At 47.1% G+C, this 16,893-nt stretch overlaps 1 protein-coding gene across 1 annotated transcript; it reads right to left on the reverse strand.

Moving 5' to 3' along the window:
- Nucleotides 1-452: 452 nt before the first annotated feature.
- On the reverse strand, nucleotides 453-16,181 carry casr (calcium-sensing receptor). Its single transcript, XM_088638534.1, has 7 exons — nucleotides 15,731-16,181; nucleotides 12,297-12,707; nucleotides 8,021-8,327; nucleotides 5,513-6,352; nucleotides 4,603-4,833; nucleotides 3,908-4,031; nucleotides 453-3,679 (listed from the first exon to the last, which is right to left on the reverse strand). Exons 2-7 carry the CDS (start codon nucleotides 12,479-12,481, stop codon nucleotides 2,271-2,273), a joined length of 3,096 nt encoding a protein of 1,031 aa, XP_088494660.1. The 5' UTR covers nucleotides 12,482-12,707; nucleotides 15,731-16,181; the 3' UTR covers nucleotides 453-2,270.
- Between the last annotated feature and the right edge of the window lie 712 nt (nucleotides 16,182-16,893).

The following is a 16,893-nucleotide window of genomic DNA, read 5'->3' on the forward strand; positions in this document are numbered from 1 at the left end:
AGGGGGCGCCCGGAGAGACGCGTGATTCCAGGTGCCGGAGCCGGCGGGCCTCTCTGCAGACTTCTGCTCGTCCAATTAGGCGGTCAATGAGACCCTTGGTGAGGTAACTGAGGGTCTGGGTGGGAGGAAAACCAGGTATCTCACGCATCCCCCCCGGAAAGCGGAGCAGCGTGCGAAAAACAGATGTGGTGCTTTCAAGTACCAGTTTTTATGTTTGCTAAACACAGACAGCTTGTCTGGACAGGCCCTGGCTACCCAGCGGCCCTGTGCTGGACACAGCTGCGAGATAATGGAGACAAAACGGACGAGTATCGACACAGACAGACATCAGTCCGGGAGAGTAGTAGCTCTATCTAAAATAAAGTTATGTGTAGCACAGGGTGGTGTTCTTTTCATGTAATTGTACTGCGAATAGAATTATTATCCAGAATAAGCTAAACCCCAAGAGAACATTTCTTTTAAAACATAGTTGTTTAATCTTTCGTACAGGGGTTACATTTGACATCAAGCCCAAAGATTTATAGTTCACATAAAACAACAGGGCCCGCGTTGAGTAAGTATTAACTGCTTTCATAATGACATGAAAATACATTTAGATCCATACAGACTATTCTAAAATGTCCCTAGCATTAACAGAAGCGCAATTTTTTCCTCAAGCAGTGAAGACTAATCTAGAACAGGAACACCTAACCCGAGAATGCACAGTACACTGCAGTGCTAGCCCCAAATATATTCAATTACCCAACATTCCTGGAAAACTAAAATTATGCTTAGTGTCCCCAAAAACTGTATAGGAAAGAGATGAAAGATTCAAATGTTCTTGTAGATTCACTGACGTCACTGCATCCAAGAGAATGGTACAGGTTAAACGGGTCTGCTATTGAACAGTGTGCACAGTTTGTACTTACCAGATACATGCTAGCAGACACAGGACACCTTAGCGACCTCTCTTGGATAGCCCTGACAACAACCTGAGGACAGCAGTATCCCAGCCTTGGGCATGGTAAAGATCGTCAATGACCCAGCATTATTAATGTGCCGCTAATCTATTGCCTGGTGGGGGGGGCTATCGTTGGACCTGAGACCTGTTTTTGTGTCTCTGCTGTTCCCACAGGGTCAGCCGGTGCTGTACAATATAATTCTGTAAAGTCTCTGTGGTCAACTGTTGCAAAGGGCGCTACAGCGAATGAAGACTGATTGATTGGTGAATTGATGGGTTGATACAATGTTCGTTTTTGGAGTAATTTTGTCTGTGGTCTTTATCACGATTAAAACCAGGCACACAAATGTAAACTGCCTCAATTCGAAAAGTTTGCACTATTTCATCTGTTGTCTGTATACCATGCACTTGCAGAAAAGGAGAAAAGGACAATCCTTAACAGGTATTTTTATGTAGAAAATACTTGATAAATGTTATGAAAAAGTCCCTTCATAATTCACCCTCTGTCCTCTTTCAGTACCAATGACATTACAGTGCCAAATAAAATTATAGTATGTGAGGGGCTTAATTGCTCAAAAAAGCTATTTTTGAACAATGTGTAGAACACTAGTAGTAGTGACTAATGCAAAGCAACTATCATTCTAAATTTCAGTGAATGAAAATAGATTTGAAAAACATGGATACTGATGTGCACTTTATTATAGCTAGTTATTTTGATTGTTAAATACCTCAATAACCTTAAATGCTAAATATACTTATTTATAGAGAGTATTGATTTATCATCTTAAAAAAGTGTTTTAAGCAGACCCTTGAAACCCCAGTTCAGGTAGGCTCACACAAATGACCTTCGAAAAGCACAACAGCAGTGTCGCATTAATTTAAGAATTTAAGATTCATTTGTTTTATATAAACACGAATAAGGAAAAATGTATTCTTGTAATTAGAGTGGTAACGTCTCCCTAAAACTGGGTTACCATTTCTGTGTAATCGTTTCGCATGTTTTTAATTGGGCCTTTCTCAGTAGATCTTAGTGCTTGTAGTATTTAGTACTTTTTCTCCTCAATAAAAAGCAGAGGCAGAGAGTTGCAGAACAATTGGAAGGGTCAGCTCGCAAACAGATATAGCAAAGGTCCGCGTCCCGGCAGGAGCACGAGATAAACTCGGTCTGATGCTCACAGTGCTAGACATTCAGCTCCAGGTTACAAAAAGTGATTCTAATGTGAGCGCCGCAAAGGAGCTCCCCTCGGGCTCAGCCCAGGCGGCCTCAGCCTACTTCTGAGAGCACTGGGAAGGGGGGGGGGGCGGGCGCGGAGGGCGTCGCGAGAGGGTGTTAGGAGTTGCTGGAGTTCTCCGTGAACGCGTTGGCCCCAAAGCCGGCAGAGTTCGCGGAAGGGAAGGGCGCGGCGTCGTCAGCGGTGCTGCCCTCCTCCTGCTTCCTCCCGCCGGCGGCTTCCTGGGAGGGGTTGCTGCCGGCGGTCCTGAAGCTGGGGTCGCTCCGGGCTTCGCTGTTCTGCAGGGGCAGCAGGGCCTTGTGCCTCATCAGGCTGTCGCCGCTGTCCTTGCCCTCCAGGGAGCTCTTCCTCCGGCTGTACCTGACGGCCACGGAATTCTTCCGGGGCTCCTCGAAGCTGAGAGAGAGCATCACCTTGCCGCCGCCGAAGCTCACCGTCTGCTTGCAAGCCCTCTGCGGCCCCGCTGCGGGGAGGTCCTGGTCCTCGTTGCTCTTGAAGCTGATGGAGGACGAGGGCGTGGACACCGAGGAGCCGCCGACGCTGTTGGACCTCTTGCGCGAGACGGCGCTGCGCCGCAGCGTCGCCCGGGCCGCCACCTTGAAGGCGTGGGCCGCGGTGCTGCAGCGCACCTCCTCGATCGTGTTCCTGGATGGCTTGAAGAGGATGATGTAGACCTTGTTGAAGAAGATGCAGGCCAGGAGCCCGAAGCTGGAGGCCAAGATGGCGATGACCTCCACGGCCGACACAAACTTGCCGTAGGTGCTGACGTAGGCGGGGATGAAGGAGATCCAGACGATGAAGAAGATAAGCATGCTGAAGGTGATGAACTTGGCCTCGTTGAAGTTCTCTGGCAGTTTGCGGGACTTGAAGGCAAAGAAGAAGCAGACGGCGGCCAGCAGGCAGGTGTACCCGATGAGGAACCCCAGTGCCATGAGGGAGCCCTCATTGCAGGTGATGAAAATGATCTCGTCCATGTCATGGTTGCTGTAGCTCTCGGGTGGTGCGTTGTAGAGCCAGACCACGCAGATCATGATCTGCACGAATGTGCACATGAAGACCAGGAGGAACTGCAGGTTCAGCCCCCACCACTTGCGATGAAGGCTGGTGGGGATCTTGGCTTCGAAGACCAGCAGCACCCGGTTGGTCTTGACCAGGATGCAGGAGATGCAGAGCACGAAGCTGATCCCGAAGGCCGGCTGGCGGAGCCGGCAGGTCCAGTCCTGGGGCTCCCCAATGAAGATCAGAGAGCTGGAGAAGCAGCAGATGAGCGAGAACAGCAGGAGGTAGGAGAGCTCCCTGTTGGTGGCCTTCACAATGGGAGTGTTGCGGAACTTCACAAAGACCCCCAGGACAAAGGAGGTCAGGAAAACCCCCAGCACCGCGAACAGGGTCAGCGCAATCCCAAAGGGTTCGGTCCACGAGAGAAACTCGATCTCCTTGAGAAGACAGGACGTATGGTTTTCATTGGACCACGAGTTGTTGGGGCACTTGGTGCACACACTCGCATCTGAAACACAAACAAACAGAAAGTGTATTTTCTTAATAAAAAAAAAGCTTGCTTTGAAGGATATGTTGAATACAGAGTTTCTGAGGCTATCAAAACAATGAAAACGCTGATGCACTTGTAGCTGATGTTATTTAAATAGATTTTGCTTTGAGAACGAACACAGGCTTTTCGCAATACATGGAGAGCTTGATATGCTTTATTGTCTTCCTTTCCGCGCCATCTCCTCACCTTTGTGATCGCTGAACTCCCCATCAGAGCACTGCTTACACTCAAAGCAACACGTCGGCTCGCCGTCGATGATCCCTTTTCGGGTTCCCGGCTCGCAGTCTTCACTGCAATTTGAAAATGGGACCTAAATCATGGAAGAAAACTGGAGAACATCAAAGCCTGAAAAGTAACACTCATCTTCCTCACACCCTTACACGTGAAGGAATCCTGGCATGCAGAAAGGTAAAGAGAGGAATAAGGTCCACAGGTAGTCCTGTATCAGCTCGACATTCAAATACAGCTGCTAGTTAAATAGAATGGAAACAAGATAAGATCACTTTACTGGCCATATACAATTTCTTGTATTAGGAATTTGTCAAAGAGACAGTGCTTGCATTTTTTATCCTTGTCACAGATGTTTCAGCAATACAGATGTTTTTAAAAGACTGGTCTTCTACAGTAATTTAGATAAATCAGCCACTTCTAGATGCTTCAAGAAGAAGTATCGAGAAATGGCCTAATCCTCTATTCTCCAATCAGACAAGAATCCTCTCTGATACAATTCACTCAGAGAGCTCTTATATAACGAGCAGAACAACGCGGTAAAGCTCTATGATATACGAATACGGGGCCAAAGCCTCTGAGGACACAATCTGACAGGGTGAGTCATTTCCCAGTTATCCAGACATTCAACAGAATGATTGAAGGGCACCTACGACTTTACTGTAGCCGTTCCACAGTATCTTGGACTTATCGATGAAGAGGCGAGAGCCTTTCTCAGCATGCATGTTGTAGTGTCCGATTTCCTCGAAGACCACAGAGCCGTCCTCCGGGGACCGGTGCCAGTTCACGATGGTGTAGTTACCCAGCAGGTCTCCGCTCTCATCGAAGTCCACCTGCTCCCCCATGCTGTTGGTGAAGTTCAAGTGTCTGAGCTGCTTCAGAACCTGTAAAGAATCAGATTGGTCCGGTCTTAGCCCTTAGCCCCTTTTCGTTTATTTGCAATGCATTTCCAGTCACAATCAATGGAATAACATCAACCGAATATAATGCAAATCCAAATAACCACAATCTGAAAAGTGTGAAGATTTCCACCACCCGGCAAAGCAAAACCCCACATTCTGCCCAGTGTTTGAGTGAAAATACTCTTGTATTCTATGAAAGTGAAATGAAACAGGCTTGTTAACAGGGTTAGCGCTGTTTGCATATTTCTTCCTCGGCATATGTTGTTTTTTCAAATAAAGCCAATGTTCAGATAAACAAATAAAACAAGCTCAGAGCTCCTTCACCCCTCTTCTAAATTGTTTCAATACCCCTGAACAAGAGACGCAACAGAGAGGGACAGAGACACAGCAGGAGACCCCTGTGTGGGCCAGTCTGGTTCATGGGAAAATCTAAAATTCTCAGCCTCGCGTTTCAGGCACTTGACTGCTGAGGAGGAGTATTGGATTTTTCACTAAGGTTCTAATTTTTCAAGAATCCTTAAGATTAAAGTCTTAATCTATTAAGTTATACCTCCCAGCTGGAGGCAATGCTTATAAAGGTGGCTTACAACATGCAAAACTGAGACCATGCCTTCAAAGCAGCCTGGACCAGATTTGACCCAGAGTGAACTCCATGTCTCACCTGCCACGCTTCCACTTTCTTGATGTCAGCACAAGAGCCATTGGTGAATAGCCCCTTCCCTGGAGTGCAGGTGAGGATGTCCTGGAGGGCATGGGCGATGGAGTAGACAGCAACATACACGTTGTAGGAGATGCGCAGGTGAGTGTAGTCCAGGTAGGGAGTCTCAACGCTGTTGATGTCCTCCTCCCCTGTACAAGGCGGTCTGATGTTCGCACTGCCATTTCCCCTCGAGGGGTTTCTGGGGCTGTCTTCCAGATAGCAGTTGAAGGTTTCTTGCCAGAACTCCCTGACAAACTCGTTATGGGCGGACTTCTTGGGCTGCACCTGCTGCAGGAAGTTCCTGAAGCCGGGGATCTGCCCGGCTCTGAGGGCAAAGCCGATGGTGCCCCCGACCACGTGGAAGAACTCGGGCTTTGCGATCAGGGAGGAGCTGGCCCAGGCCTCGCTGGCCAGCCAGATGCGATCGGTGATGTTCCTCTTCACGATCTCCTTGATAAGAGGCTCCATGTCTGGGCCGCTGGCGAAGACCGCAATGACCTTGGCTTTGGACTCCTGGATACGGTCCACGATTCCCTGGATGCGCTCCTCCTCGAAGTACTGAGAAATGAGCTCATTCAGGTGGATGCAGATGTCCCTGTCTTCCACCTCTTTCTCAAACTTCTCAATGCCAGGCCGGCCATAGTCATCGTCTGAGGCCACTGCTATCACCCAGTTCCACTGAAAGAAGTCAATGATATCGGCCATGGCGGTGGCCTGGTGCTCGTCTGTGGGAATGGTCCTCATGAAGGACTTGTACTGGTTCTTGTTGCTCAGCAGGCGACTGGAAGACGCGTAGCTAACCTTCAACAAGGCAGAAAACACTGCAAGGTAAGAGCCCTGGGCGATTCGGACAGGTGGCATACTTTTTGTTCTGAGAGCTGTGGAGCTACAAAGCAGGTTAAAAAAAATGATATCAAAAAAATTGAACTATATATTTTTTGTAGTAGTTCAGGTGGGCAGCTGCGTCAGCATGCGTAGGCTGCAAAGGAACAAGTAACAGGTTTATTCCATGCTGAAAAAAAGAAGAAAGTAAACACAACGTTGTGTGTTTTTTTTCTTTTTTTCTTTTTTTTTCAGCATGGAATAAACCTATTACTTGTTCCTATATATTATACACAACCTGGAAGTATTTGTACATTTTGCTATGCAGTATTATTTATACCGTACGAAACAAACTCTATGACATTAAACTGCAAATACTACAGGTTGGTTGCATACAATAGATTTCTGATAGACCGCTGCCCAAATTTATTTTTCACCCTGTAAATGCTCTCCCAGTGTGAGGACAGAAATGCACAGCGTCTCTCGTCACATGCGAGAGGAGACTTGCCGATAAATCAGAAGCTGGTTCTAGATGCACTAGAGTGGGCTAAGCTAGCAGCTTGCAGGCTGCTCTGGTTTTGCCTGGCTGCAGATGCCAGATCTGCTCCAGGAAAGACCTCAGTGCAAACACATAGGAACAGTTACGAACGAGAAGAGGCCATTTGGTCCAACAAGCCCATTTGGTAGAGAGTACTTAATGGATCCCAGGATTTCATCCAGTTATTTCTTGAAAGAAGCCAGGGCATCAACGACAGGGCCAGATACCTCCTTCCACACTCCCAGGAGTCACAAGAAGGCGGCTGCCTCTCTGAGAGTTAACTCCTCTGGCCCCGAGGAAAAAAGACACAGCTGACTCACAAGATCTAAGTGTTCCATTTCTATATAGTTGTAAATCCATGAAGGATAAACATGCCTTCCATTCACTTATAACCTTAGGATACAGCTATAATCTCCCCACCTGCAGCTACATGTTCAAAACAAACAAGTGTAAAATACAAAATGAAATAGTATTCAAAAACGTGTGTGTTCACAAGAAATGTAATGGCGCATTGCATTTATTAGAAGATTTCTAATGATGACTATCATATAAATGGATGGTAAAGCATATTTCATTATGCAGACCTACAGTATCTGTTAGTTGCTCTTTATTTTTCTGTATTAGAAGCCAGCTAATAGGATAAATGATTACATTAACAGCATTTAGTGTAGTGTGCCTTCCTTAAAGGGGTCTGGAAAGCTAGCTCATAACTAATTCATTAAGTTGAACATCAACAACACAATAATAAATTGTCCAGAAAAACAACTACAGACTTGATTGTTACTTCCGTCATCTGTGTCCATCTTGTTTTCTTCAGGAGGGGGGAGTGAGGGATACATTCAGCAAGGAAGACGAGGCAGACGTGGTCTGCGGCTGACATGTCTCTGTTGGACAACTCCTCCTCAACCTCCTGCCCTTCCCACACTGCTACCTTTCTAGAGCTGTTGGCCAATAAAATAACGGCAAGTAACGTCCAGTCGGGCTTCGTTACATGCTCAGAGGGACCAATCTGCTAATGAGCACCGACATGATCACAAACCCACCAATGAGCAGCACGTCCTCTAAGATCGTTCGTACTATTGCTGGGCGCAGCTACCCCCGCCACTCACCTGCGGGATGTAGAAGAGGCCCAGCAGGTTGGCCACAGCAGTTGACACCCCCGAGCCAGTGGCGCCCACCACCGCGATGGTGGAGGGGATGTGCTCCGAGCAGTTACAGAACTCATCCAGGTTGAGCGAGTCGATCTTGTTCTGCGCCACGAAGCTGAGGGTGGCCTCCAGGGCCTTGGACACGGTGTTGCAGGTGTCGAAGATGCGGTACCCCAGCGTGATGTTGGGCAGGAGAGTGCTGCTGTTGTTGATCTCCTCTATGGCGAAGATCATGGCCTGCAGCCAGCGAAACCCCCGGAAGTTATACCTGCGCAGGAACAGCCACAATGTGTTGCTCTGTGGGTGGGGCTCGGAGAGATAGGTATCTGGTGCTTAAGGTGGGGGGGGGCGGGGTGCTGAGGGGGTCAGTCAAGCTGGAGAGCTGGAGGAAGGGATGGGTGTTGCAAGATGTGCAAGACCCTGGGGGACAGACAGCAGCTACTATACATCTCACCTGGATTCTGTTTCCCACTTTCAAACCTGAACGACAGGCAGGACACAAGAAAGGACCTGACCCACCTTGCTCCATTGGGACAAGTCGCAAACCTGTACCAGAACCTCCCCCGTCCATCTCTGGTACAACCCCAGGGAGCTGGCCCTTGACAATACAATCCCTTTCCTCAGCTGTTGACTGCTGGAAGCACAAACGTCTGCCTCTAAACCTGGTCTTACCCTGCCTACTGCTTTCACATCAAGTTACTGATATGAGGCAATGCCATGAAAGGGTTTTCTCTTGTGTAAGGCAGATGAGGCAGGACTGGCCGACTGTTTTCCACTGTTTTCCACTCGTGCCCTGCCTCTGTCTCTTGCATGGCGTACTGTAAACCGCTGCAACATCTGTTTTTCTATGGAACAGGAAATGTGCGTTTCCCACAGAGAGAAAACACCAGGAGTGAGCATGATATTGATATTCAGGTGGTGCCCGATGTTGAACCTGTTGCACTTTACAAAGATAGGGTGAGGCTGTGAGAGATTACAAGAGGAGATGGAGGGACATGTTTGTAAAAGCTTCAAGGGGAAAGTCAGAACATATTTGGTTATCTGGTTAGAAAAAGAGGGTGGTAACAGCACAGTGGTAACGGTTCAGCTCCTAACACTGGACAGAAACCTGACCAATAGGAATTCCAATGCAGTCAAACTGCCTGGACCCTCAGAGATTCAGACTACAGACCTGGACCATGCTAAACGAAAGTCTATACATGGATTCCTTATCTTACTGTTACAGATACCTTGTACGAAATACACGATCGCAAAACCACTTTGTGCTTTGTGACAGCAAAGCTGAAGAACAGAATGATCTTGTGAATTTAGGAGAGAGGCTGTTTCTGGAGGGCTGTCTATGAACTTACCACCCAGTAAGTGCATGAAACTGTTTTTTTTTTTTGTCAAGTTGAAAGCAACAGAATTGTAGTACTGTAGGTGGACTCTTGGGTGGCTGGGCTGAGCTGGGAAAGGTTTTTGCTCAAGTACAGGTTGAGCTCTATGGTTGCGGGTTCGAGCCTGGGTCATGTACACAAGTGGCCGGGCTGTGCTGGGGGTAGGATGAGATAAGCCAGCCAGGGCTGTCTCAGCCCTCAGCGATACAGCGCCCCCTGTGGCCAACCAGGCTCTTGCAGGGAGGTGGGACACACCTCTGCTCTGATTGGTGCAGAACCTCCAGTAGGGTGTGGCGAAGCCCATGATGCACTGAAAGATCAGCGGCTCTCTCTGTTCCAACTACACTTCCTCACTCTCCCCTGTGTGCAGCCGCAGCGATTGTAATCGGGTGCCAGTACATGCATAACACACAACTGGCACCTCCAAATTCGGGGTGTGCCTGAAAACAAAAACTGGAAAACCTGCTAGACAACATTATCCAGAGATCTCCTCATTTGCTCATACCCTGACTGATCAGCGAATCTCCTGTAGTCACTTCCCAAGACTGAGGGCTCTGTTTTTCGGTGCTACTGTTATCAATACATAATAGATAGTAAATGTCCATCCCTGTGTTTCAGTCACGCATTTTCTGGCTAACAGAGCAAGGAGGAACACTACTCAGCAAACGGAGACATTGCTGCATACTGATGTTTGACACACAGGACACGAAGATCTGCAGGTGTTTCCTGGGAAGAGCCTCAAACAAAACCAGAACCCATGCACAAATTAGAAGAGGCTTTTTTAGATTTTTTTGTTTTCAAACAAGGAATTACTTTTGGCATCCGGAAATACACAAAATCGTACAATCCCGATTCTCTTGCTCTCCCTACCCAAAATAATTGCTTACATCAGAATCTCTGCAGTTGCAGGAAACAGTGACAATAACAAAAAAAATGAGATACTGAGCAGATCACTATGGAGATGCCTTTTTTTTCTCTGGTAAAATTTTATTGCAGATAGGCTTCTTCTGAAATCCCACAATAAAAGTATGATTCAGGGCTGCAGAGAAACAAGGAGCCAGTCTGCTAACCCTCATCCCCTGGGAACAAGACTGTAAGTTTAGACCCATCACTCACAGACTGTAGGACCACTCAATACTTCCTCCTCTCTCATCTCCGATGTTCTCAACTCATCTGCTTAACTGAATTACTCGCTCAGACTGATGATGATTTCAGATGCTCATATAAAATCTCACTTGGAAACCTCTGCGGTTTCTTCTGCACCTCCCTACACTCACCATTTCCAACAAACTCTATCCGGACCATACCGCAGCGTGGAAAACACCTGGGATCTTCTGTCACCTTAGAGTGAGCTGCGCGGGGAGGTGTGAACAAGAGTTCAAAACGTGCTGCCAGTTGAAGGAGCTTTCTGAGTTTAGCATCATAAAAAGGAAGTGTAGGTTTATGAATGCAAGAAAACTGAACAGGCAGCTGAAAGTGCAGTTTCTGTCTCTTTGGGTTGTGCGGGTCTTTGAAGAAAGTGACCCTCAATACACTCAAAACCACGAGGGAAGAAAAAATACCTCACATTAGCAAAATTTTAATTCTAAAACATTCCATTACAAACCATTCCAGTGTCAAATAACACTCGAATACCCTAACGTCTCTAAATTATCTATAGTCTGTGTTTAACTTGTATCGTGTTTAAGCAGGACCTTAAATATATTTTTTATATATTTCTTAAATCTTCGATTTCACGAATGACTGTTTTGAAATCTGTGATGACTCATGCAGCCCAGTCATCCTGTGAGCTCTGATCAAAGGAGCAGATGGCCAAAAGCCCATCCTGAAGAAACTATAAAACAACGAGTGGTTTCTGAAACATCATCAGCACCACGATTGAAGACTGGACAGTTTAGAGTTACCTCAGCTTCTGCTTTTCACTGTTATTTCATCTGGTCTCACTGTTAATTTATCTAATTACTGGGGTGTGTTAGGATGGTACAGTATGCGTAGATGTGTTGGAAGGAAGCTGTTTGTTATTGGCTCTAAGATTGATATCTTTTAATTGTATGAGCTCACCAAACCAGATTTCGTGCAGCATGTTGCTGTGGCAATAAAGTATCGAATTGATTTCTCCATTGCTTAACTCTTCCCTTTCACGATCTCTGTGCTGATCCTGAATGAAGCCAGGCAGTTTCATCAGGGCTTAGGAAGAAAGCTTAGTGGCAGCGAGTTATCAGTCATGACCTTTTGACATTGCATTGATAATGGCCCGCCTCATTTCCAGTCGTTTTTGGAACTGAACTGGGACGAGAATAGAGTCCTGATCAGGGACAGTGTGTCTGCAACCTACATTTAACCACAGCTCATCTGTCCCCACCCCTGGATGGGACAATGGTCTATTGCAGAGATTAACCTCCAACCTGAGAAAGGCAGGTCCCCACTTAATTATTTTGCTAAAAAATGGAACAAATTTTGCTCTGAAGCATAACATTGACCGCTAATCCCATCCAGTGGTGCTGTTCTCCATTTGGCTTTTCCTAGTCTACAGCTGAATGATGATTTTCAGAAAGTTGTTTCATTAGCTGTCATACCAGTCCAGGAAAAGCAAAGAAAATGAACACATTAGTGGGACAACAGTGGGACTCAAACCCCCGACCTGTCGGTTCTGAGCCCAACATCATCCCCACTCTGCTGCGCCCCCAGCCGGCTAGGCCGCTGGAGAGGCAGGAACGGTTCTACCAATTCACTGCGCTTCAAAAGCACGAGGTAGAGACCATGCGGGTGCCGTCCCCGACCTTCCCGCCGCGTGGTTTCAGGGCTGGAGCGCACCGCGTGGGCAGGGGGACAGGCAGGCAGGGCAGACACCAGCGGCCTACCTCACGCACTCCGTGGACTCTGGCCTGGTGGCGAGGTCCTGATCCTTGGACGCGACGCCGAAGTGAATGGGGAAGAGCCCCCCCAGGATGATGTCTCCTTTCTTCTGCGCCCGCTGGTGGGGGCCGTAGGTGGAGATGACGCAGCTGGACCCCAGCAGGACCAGGTAGGACAGGTAGACTCTCATGGTCGGCGGCTCCGGCAGCTTCAGGCTTCTCGGGAAACTCAGAGGTTACTTGTCAGGGCTCGGGCTCCTGGGGCCCTTGTCCATACCACTCAGGCGGCCACACCAAAGACGGGTCACTCGAGGAGCGGCTGCCCATCTAGACTCGTCCCCGAAGGCCCACTCCACACCCCCGCTCCCGAACAGTACTGGCCAGGCGTCATGTTGGGACCGTCCTCATCACCGTTACCTACAGAGCAGGGGACACAATCACCGAGCGGCATCAATCGGTCTCGCACAGGAAATGACTGTCCCTGCGCTGCTCAGGGCCTTTGTCTCCAGGGCCCTTGTTAAAGTGGAGACACGTCAGAGGAGAGAACAATTACTTGCTTCATGATCAGAGTTCAGGGATTAATCCGGAAATGGTATTACTGATGTTCAGTGACCTTAATTTATACTGTATTATACTGAGATCCGCTCGCAATGTTGCTGCCGAGTGAAGTGTTTTTTTTCTACATGTTGTTCATCTTGCGGGTTTTTTTTTTGATCCTGTGTTATGTATATTTCTAAACATTTTTTATCACATTATGAAAAGGGACTCAGAAAATTCTCACACCTATTTACGGTATACACTGTGGAGAAGCGAGACACAATCAGGCAGCAGAGACTGAGCCCCACATGTCCCTGGAGTCCATACCAAGGGGTGGGCACCGGGCCCTGTTTTATCTGAACAGCGTCGAGAAGCCACGAGGCCTGCGAAAGCCGCTGGCGCAAGAGACGTGCCTGTCCCTTAGTGGAGCCCCACGAGGGGGCAGGGAGGGGGGCGGCGAAGGACAACGATCGGCGCTCCGAGAGGCAGTCACATCCCTGTAGCCTTATTCCACACCAGGCCTCTGCCAGCACCTGGGCACTGGTGTGATTCGCGCCCTGCCACGTCTCATTGACCTGCAGAGAGGGACTAATTGCGTTGGAAAAATGCAGGGGCAGGAGTGTGCTAATGAACTAAGCCTTGCCACTTGTGATGCTGGAAAAAAGATTGAACACAGATTGTACAGAGGCTGATTACCGTTGCCGATTACCAATCGCACACCACATGTATGTGGCAAGAATGCGCAGAGCACAGCCAGACTGCTGCGGTCACTTCATCAATACATCCGTGGTGTTACTATAGAAGACGTCTTTCCAAAAGGGAAATTTGATCATGCAAAAACAGAGAATGTGTATTATAGATATGACACTCCTTTTGTCCTTCTCCTCTAGGTAGAACAGTAGCTTGATTTTTTAAACCAACACAGATTGTATATTCACCTGTTAATCATTTACACCTGAAACATTTATGAATTCGTTTTGAGCTCTCATTTTTCCGGTTTCTGAGTAGAAGAAACTACTGGATGTTTAGGTCATTGCAGAACATTTTAGCACCCTAATGCTGTCAGGGAACAGAGCATGCTTTGGCAGATACTTTACATGCTGACTTGTATGTTGCAAAGACAGCAGAAAATTCAGTTTACATCTGACGTATTCAATGTAGAGTTTAGAGAATATAAAAAAAACAAGCGATGTGAAGTGTTTTACATTATAAAATGAACGTTCTCAGTTGCTGTTGAATGCAGGGTGAAACCTACCGTGCACACACACGCTGTCTGGACAGTCCATGGTACACAGACACGGAGAAACAGCGCAGGACAGCTCTGGCGCAGGCAGTGTGTGTATTTTGTCATCTGTCTGAATCATGATCAAAGAAATGCTACAGAATAGGAAGAATGGACGTGCATACTTCCTTTAAACAACTTACACTTAGTATTTACACATGTACAGTAGAGTCGGAAGAAGACTGAATAAATAATAATAATTCTTTACACTTATATAGCGCTGTTCTGGACTTGATCCAAGCCGTGTGTTTCATCTTGTTGATGGCTTGCAGAAACCGATGGCAGTATAAGCTGCACTCTATTGCAAGAACTGCGCCAGCTGTCTCGTCTGGTCTTTCAGACTCTGGTGATTATACACATATCTATTCAAATATATCTTTGAAGGCAAATAGATAAACCCAGAGTCTCGATATAGGTTCATTTAATTGTCCCTATGCCTAATATTTATTGTTATTATAGCTCTGGAAAATGTATGTTCGACAAGATTAACAGATAACAGGAAAGTAGATAAGTAAAGTATTCCTATTTTTAAACGGAAATACATTTGCTTAAAAGCTCCATTTGAGGTTGTGCAAATAATTAAAGTAATAAGACGGCCGTCGCCACTGCTGGAACTGGAGAGCCCTAAACCATCAGTTTCTCAAGACTGGAACCCAACGTGTTGAAGGAAATATTTGAGAACTTCAAGATGACTTATTTTGACAAATCATTTCGAATTGATCAGAGTGAAATTGTTCCAAGGCTTTAGAAAGCGCTGGTTTAATTGCAGACCAGAGCCCCTGGTGTATTGGGGCATATCGGGAGAGGACAGGAGCAGCCAGTGTTGAGACGGGGTGTGGGCACCGGTATACTGACAGCTGATCTGGGACCAAGCTGCGGACCAAAGTCGATGCGGTAGCAATACTTTCAGGTGCTGAAGCCCCGTCCACTACGTATTCACGAAACGGGAAAAGCCATAATACACTCCGAGTCTTACACTGTTTCAGACTAAAGACGTGAAACTCGCACTGAAGCTTATAGAACGTCCACGTTTGACACGAGCCAATGGCTCAACAGAGACGCAAAATATCGAAATATCCTTTAGAAAATGCGACTGTAGCTGCCAAATGCAAATTATTGAGCACTTTGTAAATAATTTCAGCGCTGTGAAAACAAAAACTGGCTGTTCATTCGACACAGAAAATATGAAGCATTATAGACTTAATTTTGAGGAAATCGATTTCAGGGTTATACTTCGTAGGTTTTGTTCATACTTTGTCTCGGACAGAGTGAGACAAAACTATATCTGGAGAACAAAATTTAAAACACACTACAGAAGTTTTTTTTTTAAGTTCAAACAATTCGTTCATAAAAGTTTCCATTCTTGCCTTCAAGGTGCTGATTCATAATTTTAACCACTAGCTAAAAATCTCTGAAACTGTAGCAGTAATTAAACTTTCATTTTTCACACGACATACAAGCAATTCGGGCAAATAGCTTTAGTTCGGTCCTTCAGTAAAGACTCTTGAGAATTCCCTAGTTACCCTAGGCAACTACTTATAATAATATTTCAAGAATAATCAGGAAGTTTTAATAGGTTTTCGTGCGGTGAAAGTGGAATCCAAGTGAGAAATAACCTTACCTCAATAAAATGCTCCCAAATGACACGACACGAGTAATACTGGAGCCTTCTATGTTTATAGTGTTAGGATTGTGGCATCAATTTCGTTCACTTCCAGCATTAATTCTTCTCACGGTATCTTTCAGCAAAGGGCAGCTTAGCGGTAACCTCGGTTACACATTAACCGAAGACGATGCCCGAGCGCAGGCTGGCTCTTCAGCGCATTTCGGCGAAGTCCGCTCCGCAAGCCAAGCCAAGCCGACGCGGCGGGGCGGCCGGGGGATGAGACGCGCTGTCTTCGCGGGCGCGGAAGGAGGGATCTTCCACCCGAGGCGCGCAGGAAAAAGGCGATCGCCTGCTGAGCTGGTCCTGGCGTGCTGTCCTGTGTCTTGTGGAAATTACAATCCATGTCTGAGTGCTGCCGTGAGGGGAGGGGGGTGGGGTGGGGGAGAGGGCTGCCCCCCTCCCTCCGCCCTGTGTGTTTAACACATTAAACTGGTGAGAACAGCCTGTTACTGGATCAGACGTTATTCCAGCACCTTGTAACAACAGCACACACGGCATTATACACACAGCCCCGGGGTGCACGGCTATTCCGCTGTGCGCTCACAGCCAGGGCTCAGTGGATCTCATAACTGCTCTGGAGCCACGCTAGTGAGGCCGAGCAGCCCACGATGTAACCCGGGACAAACTTCAGCGGGGAGATCCAGTGCCCCCATCACAAAACCAAGCCGGCCACCTGAAGCACACACACGCATTCACTTCAAATGAGTCTTCTTGTCCTGCTCAGAGATGACAAATATTTATGTATCCCTCTTTCTTTTTTATTTCCCGAAAAGGACATAAAAACTCGTTGTGTAATTAACTTACAACTTTTCAGCTCCCCCGTGGAGTTTTACAGTGTGGTAAATAAGAAAAAAAAACATTTATTTCCTAAATACACAGGCTACCACAACAGGGGATTGGGTCCAGCTTTGCGTTACCCAAGTAACAGTATTTATTGCGACTTGCACTCCCCACTGCATTAGGTAATGATGAAACAGACACAGGTGAGTATTTACTTTACCCATCATATTAGGGATAAAATCTCCGCTCGCTGCCAGAGATCGTCATGGCTACACGTGAATCTCCGGCCTCCTGCATCACACAGCCATTAGCCTCTGCTGATATCAGGGCAATGTACG

This window comes from Lepisosteus platostomus, chromosome 7 (genome assembly GCF_059453375.1).
Source record: "Lepisosteus platostomus isolate fLepPlt1 chromosome 7, fLepPlt1.hap1, whole genome shotgun sequence".
Lineage (NCBI taxonomy): Eukaryota > Metazoa > Chordata > Actinopteri > Semionotiformes > Lepisosteidae > Lepisosteus > Lepisosteus platostomus.

Coding starts and splice junctions, on each gene's coding strand:
- casr (XM_088638534.1), bottom strand. CDS start 12,481: ATGAGAGTCTACCTGTCCTACCTGGTCCTGCTGGGGTCCAGCTGCGTC. Junction 6,353..8,020: donor GCCTCTTCTACATCCCGCAG/GTGAGTGGCGGG, acceptor GCCTTGTTGAAG/GTTAGCTACGCGTCTTCCAG. Junction 3,680..3,907: donor GGAGTTCAGCGATCACAAAG/GTGAGGAGATGG, acceptor TTTGTGTTTCAG/ATGCGAGTGTGTGCACCAAG.